Genomic DNA, 15,596 nt, shown 5'->3' on the forward strand with positions numbered 1-15,596 from the left:
AGGGGTGAGTCTGGCACTTGGATGCAGTGAATGTGAATTGAGGTTCCATCCTTTCCTCTCTTCCTTCTCCCCAACCGATCTCTTATCCGCAGTGATGACGCTAAGGTACCTGTCTCAATACATCCTAGATATGGAAGTCCTTTTAATATTTGAAACGACAGTGTTACAATGCAGGATTTGTTACAAGGAATGTGGTTCCTAAGAGAGGATTTTGGCATTTTTCTATTTCTGCTTGTTCCTCGAAAAGAAAATCTTTGTGGTTCTTAGGCAAAGTCCCAGTTGGTCAGCAGAGCCTTCTATTAAGTAATGTCTAGTCATTAAACAGGATTCTAAATCATATTTATCATTTTGCTTGGACAGATTTCTTAGGGTAGGACTTAATGAATCTCTGTGAGTGATTACATTCAAATTACAGAATAGTGTAAAATGAAAAACAAATGCAAAAATGAGAAACATTGTTTTATAACGTAACACGTTTCACTGATGAAGTATGGACAAGGCGAGCACAGAGAAACCACAGAGGACCTGGGTTTTAGGTTGTCTGGTCGAGCCCCTTTTTCATCAGCTCTCTCCTCAGATTGACTGATAAAGAGAGCTAAAATGACATTGGCATCCACAGAAGCGTTACCTTCATATTTCCTGAGCCTTTCCGTATCTTCCTCAATTTGGTTCTGCTGTTTGCCTGCCACATGCCTTTTCTCCCCCAGTAAGATCTCGCTTGCTTTATCGCCCACGTTCTTAGGTTCATTCGCTCTCTCTCGTGCTGAATAAGACCACCAGTGAGCTTGCTAAAGCGAGTGTATCCAAATTAGTGGCACACCTGGAAATGATTGGTAAGTGGGGAGAAATCAAACTTGGAAAACCTGGTAAGAATTTGAACCTCCTGCTCACAAATCTAATTGTCTTCACATGCAAAGTAAGGTGAGGGATCAGTGGCTTAGATTGTGGTTCTTGGTCTGGCTATGATTTGTGGTGGTGGTTCCCAAATACTGGCTTATGGATCAGAGTCATGTGGACAGTTTGTTAAAAATGCATGTTTCTGCCCACCCCATCCCCAAAATATGATTCATTAGGTTGGGGTGGGGCCCTGGCATCTATTTTTAACAAACTCTGGGTAGGGTGACTACATAATTTTTTGTCCAAATTGGGACATTTTGAGAGTGCAAGGGGACATTATTAATAATTATACCTGGGAAACCAGGGTATATGTTCACTCTCTTGCCATAATAGGGGAGCCCTCGGTAAGGGGTGTGATTTTAGGTGGGAGGATGTAGCAAGGCTGGCATTCTGGGTTTCTGCAGGTGGAAATTGTTAGTTGAACACAAGTGATCAGCTACATCAGTTCTAAGTAGTAGAAGTTTATAAAGTGTGAATAAAGCACTATTCCTTCCTTAAGGAATAGATAATGAAATAATGGATGATCACAGCTCACATGTTGACTCTGTAGTATAAACGAGAATGTCTTTAGGGGAAGGAATGATCTGAAATTGAGATTTCATGCCTGATGTAAACTAAATTAATTTATAAAAGCTCAGAAGAGATAGGTCTTTAAAATTGGGAGAAGTTTGGGTATTTTTGTTAGAGGACATTAAGGGTCAAATATAAGTATGTTTTCAATTCATTGAGAGCTGAACTAGCATGGTAAATATAACACCTACGTCATTGCTTCATAGTGCTAATTATGATGATAAAACTTGTTTTATGGAAGCAATAGTTCGCAGTATCGTTTTTTAATATCCACACCATGTAAAGAATGATTCATCATAGGTTCACATCCCAGGTACACATGTTTTAACATTCTTCTTTGTTCTTTTCCACCTTCAAGGGGTTTCACTCTTGTAATACCAGAGTAGTTTTAAATCTGTCTCCAGTGTCTCTCTCATTAATTGCACTTTTTTATTAAATCACACTAACACCCACTTAATGTTGCCTGAATACCTGACATATCTCTGACACTTCTTCCTTTATTCTTTTATCCATAGTACAATTAATAGACCCTTTGCTATTTCACTAATTCTAATTAGTGGTCTTAATCTCTGAAAGGATTTCATTTTGTCTGCATTTAGAAATGTTTTATGCTTTAATTTATATATGCATTTAATTTAATTTCTTTCCCCTTCTAAAGGTTAAAGTATGATATTGCTGTATTGTTTCAAGCCCCTTTGGACTTCTGCATTGAGACTGTTTGAAACAATGTGGAAAATGTTTTTGGTGGGTGGATTGGAATATGAAAATTTGCCTTTTGACATTTAATTTGATTAAATAGTGAAGAGTCTGAGGCATGTATATATCGGTTTTTGTGCCAGACATATTTAAGGTATAGGACGAAAAAAGATACATAAGAATGTGTTCTAATTTTAACATCCCTAGACGGAGACCTGGCCTTGCAGGGAAGCATTGGGAGCCTGTCCCTGAGTGACCTCACAGCCCATGGGGAGCTCTACAGAGAGCGGCTCACTACGAGTGGGGAAGAAGCGCTCATCTTCCAGACTTTTAAGTAAAAATATCAGTTTTTCTCATTTGACATTTCGTCATATTTGCTTGCTACTTTAAATTCTTGTTGGCTAAACAATAAAAGTTTAAAAAAACTTCCCCTTCTTAGGTAAAATTGATATGACCTAGTTGCAGGGAATCCTGATTTATAGTAAAACTGATCTGTGTTGAAGCAGGCTACTCAGTCTTCATAAACAGATGGTGTGTGATTGAAATAATTTTTTTTTAAGTAATCCCTCCACCCAACATGGGGCTTGAACTCACAACCCTGAGATAAGAGTTGCAAGCTCCACTGACTGAGCCAGCCAGATGCCCCGAAATAAATATCAGAAAGCCTAGGCTCTCATGCCGGCTTCACGCTGACTTGTTATGTGAACTTAGGTGAGTCACTTAATCTCCATGAATCAGTTTTTCTATCTAAATATTGAAGGGACAAAGATCAGTTTCCATCTAGCTTTCAATGTTCTGGAATGATTTCAGCCTGAAAAAGTTGTTGAAGATGTGAATGTTAAATTATATTACACATTTTTTTCTATAGAAAGACAATCTATATTAAATCTTTTCAGTTTTAGAATTTAGAAGACATTTTTAGACTATGTAGTTTTTTTTTTTTAAGATTTTATTTATTTGAGAGAGAGAGAGAGACAGATAGTGACAGAGATAGCAAGAGAGAGCATGAGCGGGGAGGAGAGGGAAAAGCAGGCTCCCGCCGAGCAGGGAGCCTGACATGGGGCTCGATCCCAGGACCCTGGGATCATGACCTGAACCGAAGGCAGCAGCTTAACCGACTGAGCCACCCAGGCGCCCCCTAGACCTATGTAGTTTTTAAAGAATGGTTTCTTCAGAAGGCTGAAAGTTTAAAATGGTAGGTTTTCAACATTTTGGGGAGCTGTTAGAAAATAGAGATATCCAGCTCTGCCCCCAAATATTCTGTTCTAGGGGAGTGCTCATTTTTTTTTTTTTTTAACATTTGCTAAAGTGTTTCTAATGTTTAACTAGAGTTGAGAAAAACTTGTCCCCAAAGATGTCTGAGAACTTTTTTTCATTTTTCAGGGGAAGTATATCATACTTCACTGAGAATATAGATTGACGTGTTTATATTATTACCTACCACAGTGGTGTAATTCTATGATAAATGAGATAATTAAAAGTCATAACTATCAGCTTGGCACAAAATAGGCGCTTAAGCAAATGTGAATTTCTTTCCCCTGTGACTATGTCCCGTATAATTTATTATGATGATGTCATGTCTTTTAAATTGAAAACCATTCATAAAAGTTTTCTAATTTGTCTTGGAATGTAGATGCTAAACCTCTTTGGCCTACATTTCACTGAAGTAAAAAGAAGACATCTTTCTGCCTCCAGGAGACCGTTTTCCCCAGAAACCTTGATTGTGTTGCCTACTGGTCTTTACCCGTTGTTTCATGGTCTTATTTTTGTTATCTTTTGAGTCCATATTGTTACAGTCTTTGAGCAGGAAGAATCACTTTTCCCTAAAGGCAGGGAAAGAGGCCCCGGTGAAAGGTGTGAGCCACAGGTGGCTTCTGAGTGAGTTCTGGAATCAAGAGTGAGTCTAGTGCCAGGGCTGCCCACCTGTTCATAGCTGTGGCCATCACCCCAGACTTTGATTTCACATCCTCAGCGAGTTGTTGCAGCTTAGAAAAGGAGTGATTATTGGAGTTTGCTTTGTCAAACCTGATTGCGGATTGGCATTTCAATAGTTGAAGCTGTTTTCTAGGGGAAACCCCTAAATGAGCTTGTTTTCTTCCAATATTGACTTGTATCTGGCTGCCAAGTCACCCTTCTGCGCTTCTTCCCAGATACGGCCGGCCTGACCCTCTGCTCCGGAGAGAACACGACATCCGAGTGAGCCTGCAGATGGCCTCCGTGCAGTATGTGCACACACAGCGCTTTCAGGCCGAGGTGGTGGCCTTTGTGCAGCACTTCACCCAGCTGCAGGATGTCTTAGGGCGCCAGCGAGCGGCGATCGAGGGGCAGACGGTAGGAAGGCCCATTTCCCCGGTTTGACTGATCAATAGAACTTTAAGCCTCTAGAGAGAAGTCTGGAAAATTTCACTGCAAAAAGGAAAGGTCTGTAGGTAATTTTATGCTTACTAGTGTCCTCTGGGTAGCTGATTATCTACAGAAGTCTTGTAATTGGAGAGCTTACGTTCCCTCTGTCATGTTTTAATGACCTGTAGGGTTTAGCTTTAGCTTCCTCTAAAGAAGATAAACGAAATTTATGGCCAACACTTAAGACTTCTGGTCCCTTTTAGTACTCTAGTGGAGATACTTCTCTTGGAAAGTGTTTCCAAGGAACATATCAATTATGTAAAGAGAGTTTTTTCCAAATAGATTAGTGGTTCCCAACTTCTTCATTCATGGTTTTCTTAGTGTTTTGGAAGTATTTCCATGGCATGTCCTCAGCCAAAAGACACACCTAATGGTCTTTACATTTAAAAAATAGTAAAGTCTAAACAAGTACGTACACATGTCCTAATGACTCAGTAGCTGTTTAAAAAAATAACACATAAGTGAAAGACTAATATTTTTATTTCATTTGTAAATAAATTACTTGCTAGCAGGGATGCAAGCGCCCCTTGGGCACCGTACAGCTTCTCAGACTTGGGACAAGCTAGACACGGCAGCTGTCATTCATTGTCTTACGGCCCTTGCTTTTTATCACAGCTACTGCCAAAGACCCAGTTTCGCGAAGATGTGACATCATTGAAAGGAATGTAGCATGATCTAACGTTGAACGTGAACTACCTCAGTCTAGTATGTGCAGTGTCTAACAAATGATGTGTTTGCCTCAAAAATTTGAAATGTCCTGGCAGCACGCACGTGTGTGCCAGCGTCTTGTGGTGTCTTGGCACAGAGTTTGGGAACCACAGAAAACGTTTACAATGTAGTCCTTTGTAAAACTTACTTATTTTTAAGCTTCATTAGGTAAAAGATTATAATTAAATAAAGATGGACCGTCTTTATAGTGACAACATTTAAAAAGTCTAACTTTATTTAAATTTTTTGAATGTTTCATATTGATTTAATATAGAATCAAAGTAAAAGGACATTTGGAGAAAAGTCTCCTTCTCAATTACTTTTCCTCAACCACCCAGTTTCTCTCCCTGGAAATAATCAATGTTACCAGTTTCCTGTATATCTTTGAGAGAATATATTTTTTTAAAAATATAAAAGCACAGGGGCGCCTAGGTGGCTCAGTCGGTTAAGCCTCCAACTTTTGATCTCAGCTCAGGTCTCAGGGTTGTGAGTCCAAGCCCCGTGTTGGGCTCCACACTGGATGTGGAGCCTACTTAGTTTAAAAAAAATGTATTTATCTATATACATATAGATATATATCTCTATATAAAAGTACAGTCAAATTATAGGGAATTTGGGAAAAAAGGATCAGTCTTATCAGTGTCCTAGTACCCCAGGTATATTTTAATTTGTTTTCATTGTTTTTTAAATTTCTCCCTATGCATGTTTCCATGGTTGTAATGATAGAATATGTAACCTTTTTTCTTTTTAGAAACTTTTAAAACAAATTTATTATTTGACACATATAAAAGAATATCGGTAGCATGTCAGTTTCAAAGTATGATAATAAAATGAACATTCAGGAAATAAATAAAAATTAAAACATTGCTAATGCTGCTGCACGTGTTCCTTCCCCATCTTATTCCTGTCAACTCCTTAGGTAACTGTTCTCCTGATTTTTGGGTCTTATGGTCCCTTAAAAAAAAGTTCCCATATAATATCTTATTTCATTTGTTTTGATCTTTATAAAAATGCCATTAAGCTGTGTTTAATGTTCTGTTCCTTGCTTTTTTTTTTTTCATTTTCATTTAGTTAGATACATTCAGGTTGTTACACATGATGGCCTTTCATTTAATTTCACTGTTGTAGTTCATTGCGTGTAGCACAGATTTATCCATTTTCCTGTTGAACATTTGGTTGTTTACGTGTTTTGCTCTTGTGTACTATGTCTCTCTTAGTGCACACGTGTAAGATTTTCTCCGAGCAGGATTTCTGGGCCATGGGGTATGCATATGTTTATCTTTACAAGATAGTGCCAGATTGTTTTCCCGAAACCATTATACATTCCCATTGGCAATGTATAAAAATTCCTTTTAATTCATATTTGTATGAATTCATATCCTTTAATTCATATCCAGCACTCGTATTGTTAACCTTTTTATTTTGAGCCAATAATGATGTAAAATGGCATTATTCCACTTACGGTCTACTTATGCCTTTTATTTTTACTTCTTATTTTTAAAATAATTTTTAAAATTTTAATTCCACCTACCTATGCTTTTTTAAAAAAAAACATTTAAATCGAGGAATAGCATACAGTACATACAGTAACGTAAAGTGTGTTAATTTTATGCATACACTTTTGAAAGCCATCATGTTAACCTTTTTTCATAATCTGTTTCCATTTCGCTTTGCATTTTTCATAGTGATCCTATTTAATAATTGTATAATCCATCAAGTCAGTTTACTTAACCATTTCCTTGTTTTTTAACATTTAAATTGCTTCTAGTTTTTCATTCTTATGACTAACGCTTCTGTGAATAGCATTGTGTACCTAGTTTTTTTTTTGTTTTCTTTTCCACTTTTTGTATTATTTTTATGGTATTAAATCCTGTAAATGACTGTTTGGTCATAGTGATGAACAGTTTTGTGACTCTCAATTTGATACTTTTAATAAATGTTGTCTATTAGAATTATGTACCCTTAAAATGATTATTTTCACCTGTGTGGTTTAAGCAGCAGTGTTACTGTGAGGAGTCACTAGGGGTAGGAAGTGAGACAGTGTTCTTTAGTGTGCAATTGGGTTTAATTTCCTGGGTTAAGCAGAAATTAAACAGGTAAGTCTTCGAAGTTTTTGCTATATCAAGTTAGGTAAGACAGGTAGACGGTAAAGGAGTGATCTTCTGTTTTGAACAGTGCTAAGTGTGTGGGCTCCAAAGAAAAGCTGATCTTCTCAAGATCTTTGATCCTAGCTGTTTGAATTACATACGTTTAAGATTTTGCTTTACTTAGATTTATGGGGAGAGCTAAAGACCTACTTTTATTTGCTGGTAAAATTGAGGCTATTTTGAAATTTAAATACCTTTCTCCTGGTGACAGGTGGTATCCTCTATCTTTGACTTGTAACCGGATTTTTATGCCTGTATTTTCTGGTGTCTGTAAATAATGATCGAATAGGACTTGATGTTTCTTTTTAATCTTATTGTTTGAAATTGTAAGAGTATCATGTACCTCGACTGGGCCAAATATGAATTTATTTTTTATCCCAGAAGTGTAATAATGGTTTTCCTGCATCTTCTGATTTACATGTAGTTTCTTTTATTTGTTAAACTTCTTTATTCACTGAACAACTGGGAGTTCAGATTTTTGGTGGAGCCAAGCTGTGGTATTGCAGTTTCAAAATCTTGGTACAAGAATCTGGAGTCTGGGTGTTGCCAGTATAAGTTGTTTCACCAGCAGTGAGTTATTTTTCTTGCTGTTCTTCTTTTGACTCAGTTATTGGGAGGAAAATGGAGATACAAAAATAAGTATGCTGTACATTTGCTTAATAATATATTAATGATGCTTTGGAGCTTTCACAATATTATCTCGTTTGATCCTTATGACAACCATGTTTGTTCATTTCTGTGAATTATTTAGTGACTGTTCATTGACAAATGATCTGCCATACAGTTTGCCAGGTGCTAGGAACGTAATGGAAAACAAGAAAGACGAGGTCATTGCCTTAATGGAGCTCATGTTTTAGTGAGATGATATAACCCAGGAAAAAAATATAATTGGTTATGATTATAGCCAGTGAGGGAGTGGTGGGCCAGGTGCGTTATTGCCATTTTATCAGCGAGGAAATGGTAATTCTTAGCTCTGCTTGTCTGGAACTCTGGCTAACTCATGATTCAGCTTTTCTCTTAATGGGGAAACATGTAATATGTAACTATTAAGGTGTGTTAGAAAAGTAAGGGTTATGCAGTATTAGTGTATTACTTTTGAATCTGCCCCTTGATGCATTGAACTTTATAAAATAGAATTGTACGCTACTGGATGATTGCTTCTACGTGCTGAGGTGGGTGGTGTCATTTCATCCTTAAAACAGCTCTTGAAGGTAGGGCCTATGATTCCTCCCAGTTTACAGGTAAGGAAAGTGAGACCCAGAGACCTAACAAGTTACCCAGGCTCGCCAAGCTTCTAAGTGGCCAGGATGGGGATTCCACTCAGGTAGTCAGGCTTCAGAGCTCCCATTCTGAGTGCCTACACTAACCTGCCAAAATGGTGACAGTCTTTATCTCTGGAGGTGAGGTTATGCATGATATCAGATTTCTTCTATTTGTTTGTCTTTCCCTTCTAAGTTTTCTACAGTGAATATGAGTTAATTTGTAAATCTAGAATTTACTCAGAACAAAGCAAACAGGCAGTAGTTGTGGGTAGACAATACCAACAAAGCATCTACTACAGTTAGAAAATGAAAACGCTATTTATTGTGTTGTAAATTCTCCTACTTATATGCTTAACACCAAAGAAAGAAGAGCTTTTTTATATTATAAAGGCTATATATTTTTTTAAGTAATAAATGTTTTTTATAGGTAACACAAAAATCAATAAAAATATGAATAAGTAGAAAATTAAGACTGTCGTGTTCTCACTTTTATAATCTGTATTTTTAACTGATCAATATATGAGAAACATTTCATTATATTAGTGTATTATACTTTTTGTCGCCTTTGTTGTGGTATAATTTGCTTACAGTAAAATTAAGCAATTTTAAGAGTACAACTCAATGAGTTTTAACAATTATGTAGTGTTATAACCCCAGTCACATCCAGATTTTTAGAACATTTCTGTTATCCACAAAGTTTCCTAGCTTCCCTAGGCAAACAGTCTCCTAATCCCTGAGTCCTGGCAGCCATTGGTCTGCTTTCCTTCAGAATAGTTTTGCCTTTTTTTTTCTTTTTTTTTTTTTTTAGAATTTTCTATAAATGAAATCATACATCATAGTGTGTCTGGCTTTTTTCACTTAGCATTATGCTCTTGAGATCCATCCATATTGTTGCAAGTAGCAGCAGTGTGATTTCTTTTTATTGCCAAGTAGTATTCTATTCGTTGAATGTAATACAATTTGTTTATCTATTCACCCATTTAATGTACATTTGGGTAGTTTCAAGTTTTTGGCTATTATGAATAAAACTGGGAACATTTGTGTTGAAATCTTTGTGTGAACGTACATTTTCATTTCTCTTAAGTAAATACCTAAGAGAGGAATTGCTGCATCATGTGGTAACTGTGTGGTTAACTTTATAAGGAACTGTCTTCAGAATTGTTCTGGCTAGGGGCACCTGCCAAGAGCATGCGACTCTTGATCTCTGCATTGTGAGTTTGGGCTCCACAGTGGGCATGGGGGCCTCCTTTAAAAAAAAACAACAACAAAAATCATTAAAAAAAAAAGTTTAAAAAATTGTTTTTGCTATTCTAGATTCTTTGCTTTTTCATGTGGATTTTAGAATCAGCATGTCAGTTTCTATAATAAAGTCTGCTGAAATTTTGATTGGGATCGTGTTGAATCTGTAGGTCAACTTTTGGAGAATTGACATCTTTGTACTGTTGAGTTTTTTGTTTGAGTGTGGCATATTTCTCCATTTATTTTTTATTTTTTTTAAAGATTTTATTAGAGAGAATGAGAGAGAGCATGAGAGCGGGGAGGGTCAGAAGGAGAAGCAGACTCCCCACTGAGCAGGGAGCCCGATGTGGGACTCGATCCCGAGACTCCAGGATCATGACCTGAGCCGAAGGCAGTCGCTTAACCAACTGAGCCACCCAGGCGCCCCTCTCCATTTATTTAGGTCTTCAATTTCTCTCAGCAGTGTCTGTAGTTTTGAGTGTACTGGTCTTATGCATCTTTTATTAAACTGGTCCCTAGACCTTTTATATTTTTGATGCTGTTGTGATATTTTAAAAATTTCAATTTCCAAATCTCTGTAGACTGTACATAGAGATACAATTGAGTTTTATACACTGACCTTGCACCCTGCAACTTTGCTAGATAGACTTACCAGTTCCAGTTACTTTGTGGAGATTCTTTAGGATTTTTTACATAGATGATCGTGTTGTCTGTGAATAGAGTTTTACTTTTTCCTTTTCAATCTGTATGCCTTTCATCTCTTTTTCTTCTGTTACTACACTGTCTAGGACTTCCAGTGCAATGTTGAATAGAAGGGGTGAGAGCAGGCATCCTCACCTTGTTTCCAGTCGTGAGGGAAAAGCATTCAGTTATTCTCGGGGTTAGCAAACTATGGCCTGTGAGAATATACACGTGCATACACACATACATAAAGTTTTATTGGAATACAGTCACTTATCTACTGTCTGTGGATTTTTTTACAGTTTTCTTGATTTGATATGGATTTTTGTATCTGTGTTCCTGAGGGATATTAGTTTGTAGTTTTCTTTTCTGGAATAGAAGATAGTGCCTTTTCTGGTTTTGGTAATGGGGCAATGCTGTCCTTGTGGAATGAATTGGAAGTGTTTTCCTTTTCTAATTTCAGAAGAGTTTGTGTAGAATTGATATTATTTCTTTCTTTGTATATTCTGGATACAACCCCTTTGATATATGTGTTGTGAATATTTTCTCCCTGTCTATGGCTTTTTTCCCATTTTCCTAACACTGTTCTTTGAAAAGCAGAAGTTTTTCATTTTGATGAAGTCTAATTTTTTTCTTTTATGTTTAGTACTGTTTCTGTTTTGTCAAAGGAGTCTTTGTCGACCACTAGGTGGCGAAAATTTTCTCCTATGTACTCTATTAGAAGTTTTATAATTTTAGATATCTTCTATTTTGAGTAAATTATTTTTGAATATTTTTATTTTTTAAAGTAATCTCTACACCCATCGTGGGGCTTGAACTCACAACCCTGAGGTCGAGTTGCATGCTCTACTGCACGCCATCCAGGTGCTCCTTGAGTTAATTTTTGTGTATTTTTGAAGTGAGGGTTGAGTGTTTTTTTTTTCCCATGTACATATCTAGACTCTTCATTTCCCATTGTATTATCTTGGCACATCTGTTGAGAAACAATCGACCGTATAGGCATGTATGTATTTCTTTCTGTTCTGTTCCATTGATTTATATTTAAATGTATGCCAATACCATCTTGTCTTAACTACTGCCACTTTATAGTGTGTCTTGAAATTGGGTAGTATAAGTCCTCCAACTTTGTTCTTTTTCAAAACTTCAGGACCTCTGCTTTTCCATACAAATTTTAGAATCAGCTTGTCTTTCTACAATAAAATCTCTGCTGGGATTTTGATTGGGATTGCACTGAATCTATATAGCTAGAGAATCAACATCTTAATAATATTGAGTCTTTGGATCCTCACGTATGATATATCTCTCCATTTAATTAGGTCTTCAGTTTCAGTACTGTGTTACAGTTTTGGGTATACTGGTCTTACACATCTTTTGTTAAATTGATCCCTAGGTATTTGAAATTTTGATGCTATTATAAAATCAATTTTTAAAAAAATTTCAATGTCCAATTATTTATTGAAAGTGGGACAAATAGAATTAACTTTCGTATATCAACATGTTAACCTTTTATCCTTCAATCTTGCTGAACTTATTCTAGTTCCTTTTGATTCTTTGGGATTTTCTACATAAGTGATTATGTTGTTTGGAATAAGAGAGTTATATTTTTTCCTTTCCAACCTGTAGGTCTTTTTGCACAGACTAGGACTTCAGCATGTTGAATAGAAGTGGTGAGAGGTGTTACCCTTGCCTTGTTCCTTATCTTAGGGGGAAAACCTTCTGAAAATGTGATGTTAACCGAAGATAGTTTGTGCTTGTGTTTTTTAAGGAATCTCTCCAGTTCATCTAAATTGTCAGTTTGTTGGCATGAAGTTGTTCATAAGTTCCCTTATCTTTTTAATATTTGTAAGTTCTGGGGGTGCCCGAATGACTCAGTCGGTTAAGCACCTGCCTTTGGCTCAGGTCATGATCCCCAGGTCCGGGGATTGAGGCCCCCCCCAAGTTGGGCTCCCTGCTCAGCGGGGAGCCTGCTTCTCCCTTTCCCTCTGCCCCTCCCACTCACTCATGCTCTCTCCCTCTCCCCCCACCCCCACTCAAATGAATAAATAAAATCTTTAAAAAATTCTTTTTGTAAGTTGTGTAGCAATATCCCGCACTCCTTCCTGATAGTGGCAGTTTTTGTTTTCTTCCTGTTTTCTTGATTCCTATAGCTAGAGGTTTGTCGGTTTATCAGTCTTTTCAAATAATTAACTTATTGAAGCCTGTGTTATGGCCCAGGCGTATTCTCAATGAGTATGCCATGTATACTTGGAAAGAATGTATATTCTGTGGTTGTTGGGTATTGTGTTGTATAAATACTTAATTGATTTTTAAAAATTATTTATCTGTTTTCTAAATAACTGATTTTTGCTTTATACTATTTTTTCCTCTTCTACTTACTTAGATTCATTTTGCTTTTCCTTTTTCTAGCTTCTTATACTTTGATCACTGATTTTAATTTTTATTCTTTAAGCATTTAATACTATACTACACATTTTTCATTAAGTACTGTCTTAAGTGTGTCCCACAAATTTGAATATGCTACATTTTCTTTATCAGTTAGGTCAAAAGATTTTTCTGTTTCCTTTGTGATTTTTTTCTTTGACCCTTGGGTTATTAAGTGTGTAGTCTACTTTCCAAATATTTGGGGGTTTTCCCTTATCTTGTTATCGATTTCTAGTGTAAGTACATGGTGCTATTAGAATATACTCTGTGTGATTTTAGTTGTTTTAGAATTATGAATTCATGGAACTTTTGGGAACCAGGAGCTATTTGATTGTAAAATTAGGGCATTGATTGAGCCTCTGAGTTAATTTTTCTTCCTGTTTCAGGTGAGAGATCAAGCCCAGCGCTGTTCACGGGTTCTCCTGGATATTGAGGCGGGTGCTCCTGTTCTCCTTATCCCTGAAAGTTCCAGATCGAATAATCTGATTGTAGCAAATTTGGGGAAGTTGAAGGTCAAGAACAAGTTTCTCTTTGCTGGTTTTCCTGGGACCTTTTCCTTACAAGATAAGGTGAGCAATCGATATCCATTCCCTTTTCAGTCCAACTGTTTGAGCGCCAGTTGAAGATTTCATATGTTGCCACAAGGTGACTTGTAACTGCTGTTACTTTTGTGGTGTATGCAGCTGGAACAATTTTTTTTGACATTTTATTGACATTTCAATTAGCCTTTTCATAGAGGTAGTGTAAATTACAACCTTTACCAGTTGTATGCAAACAACCAACAGAACGAACCTTCTGTCTGTATAATGCTTTTCTCACAGGCTGACCTTATAAATGATCAACTTTTTACATGACCTATTTTTTTTTTCAGAAGATGGGATTTGGCCCGTGGTTTATCTGAAGCCGTTTATATCTTCATAATAAAACTTTATACAGTATGTGGCTTCACAGTTTAAAACTACTTTAGCACTTACTTATTTCTTATGACAATGTTTAGAGGTAACTGGGCTGAAGATTATTGCTTTCACTTGCATTCATGTAGTAAATCACAGACTTGGCGCTGGAGCTGGTCTCGCGAGCCCCTCCCACCCATTTCTGTAGTCCAGGAGACTAACGCTGCTGGAACTTGGGACCAGGTCTTGTTGTTCTGGGTGTATGTTTTAACAGAGCCTTGCTGGTTTCCACGGCAGCTTTGCAGTATATTTGCTTATTGAGAACAAATTCATTTTAACTTGTTAGAAAAGCACTTACTGAAATTCCCAGCTAGTTATGCCCATCTTTAGTCTAATAGCTAGTAACATAGGGAGGGAGCCTTTGAAGGAAGAGGTATGGAAGATTTCATTATGAGCTCTTACGACTGGCAACAATAGCAGTAAATAGCCAACATTTGTTGGATGCTTCATATATATTAGCCAGTGCTAAGTTCTTTACATATTTGTCCATTTTTTTTTCTCCTTAGCAACCTAAGGGGATATCTGGTTTTGTTAACCCCATTTTTCGAGCTAAAGATATTGAGACTTAGATAGGGTAGGTCATTTCTTTTGGATAATACAGCTAGTCCCAAGGACAGCATGGGCCTCAGACTTGGTGTGTCTGCCTTCCATACACTCTTACCTGTGGTACGCCTTCACCTCCCACTATTACGGTTAGGCCTGTGTGGGGAGAGTAACTGGGGAAGGCTGTCCCTGTGATGTGCCTTACAGGCCCTGGCCTGCATCGCTGTAACTCTTTTGAATTTTCTAAAGGGTGTGGCTGAGTTCATGAAAATAATTTCGAGGGAAGAACTCCAAAGATGATCACAGAAAAGATATAAATTTGAGCAGTTACTGTTTGCCTCTCTAGGTGTAGAAAGAAAAGAAAATGGAAAAGTGTGAGTAGGGTGCTAGGTCTTACCAGGACTTTGCCAAGGACCTCAGCTTGGTTCAGAGAGTAACAGGAGACTTATGTTGGTAATGCCTAAACTCAAATAATTTTATTTTCAAATTACTGTCTCCATAGTTTTCTTCATTTGTTTTACTTCTCACTCATCCATTTACTCACTTTTACTAAGCTACACATCCTGAGCTGAAAATACTTGATTCAGCGAGTGGGAGCGGGTAGAGTAAGAAGGGTGCAGACAGACAGCAAGAACACGGCAGCCATGTTTGTGTGTCCTAACCTTGCGGGAGCGAGGGTGTTTGGACGAGGGGTTGAGGGGTGGGTTGTCCATGTATCACCCCACTTGTAGTCACTCAGAGAAACCAGATGCAGTGATCAGAGCAGAGGGTGACGCCAGAGCAGCAGTGCTCAGCGTTGGAGGGCAGAGCGCCACCATGTTTACCGCATAGCTTTGTAGATGGGCCTTCAGGCAGAGCTGAGGATTGAGAACTCGCTTGTTGACCTCACTGTAGGAAGACCTCCTGTGGGAATGATAGGCCTTCCCTGCCTTGATAGGGAGATATAGTCTTCCACTTAGGTATGGTTTTTAAGAGAGTAAAAATAAAATCAGTCTCTACTGGTCTTTCACAGCAGGCCTAGTAGAGTACTGGTAACCTGGGTCTTAATGAAGAAAGTCTGTTTTCACAGTTGAGAG

General features: G+C 37.5%; 1 protein-coding gene across 6 annotated transcripts in view; it reads left to right on the forward strand.

The window, feature by feature from the left end:
- Positions 1–15,596, forward strand: part of VPS13D (vacuolar protein sorting 13 homolog D) — a 243,972-nt gene that overhangs the window by 43,993 nt on the left and 184,383 nt on the right. For all 6 annotated transcript variants that reach the window (XM_027598088.2, XM_027598452.2, XM_027598171.2 and 3 more), the window contains 4 exons: positions 743–833; positions 2,371–2,497; positions 4,314–4,494; positions 13,411–13,593. In XM_027598088.2, the coding sequence (XP_027453889.2) occupies positions 743–833; positions 2,371–2,497; positions 4,314–4,494; positions 13,411–13,593 (582 nt within the window). The remainder of the gene's footprint in view (positions 1–742; positions 834–2,370; positions 2,498–4,313; positions 4,495–13,410; positions 13,594–15,596) is intronic.

The sequence above is a fragment of the Zalophus californianus genome, chromosome 4 (genome assembly GCF_009762305.2).
Source record: "Zalophus californianus isolate mZalCal1 chromosome 4, mZalCal1.pri.v2, whole genome shotgun sequence".
Lineage (NCBI taxonomy): Eukaryota > Metazoa > Chordata > Mammalia > Carnivora > Otariidae > Zalophus > Zalophus californianus.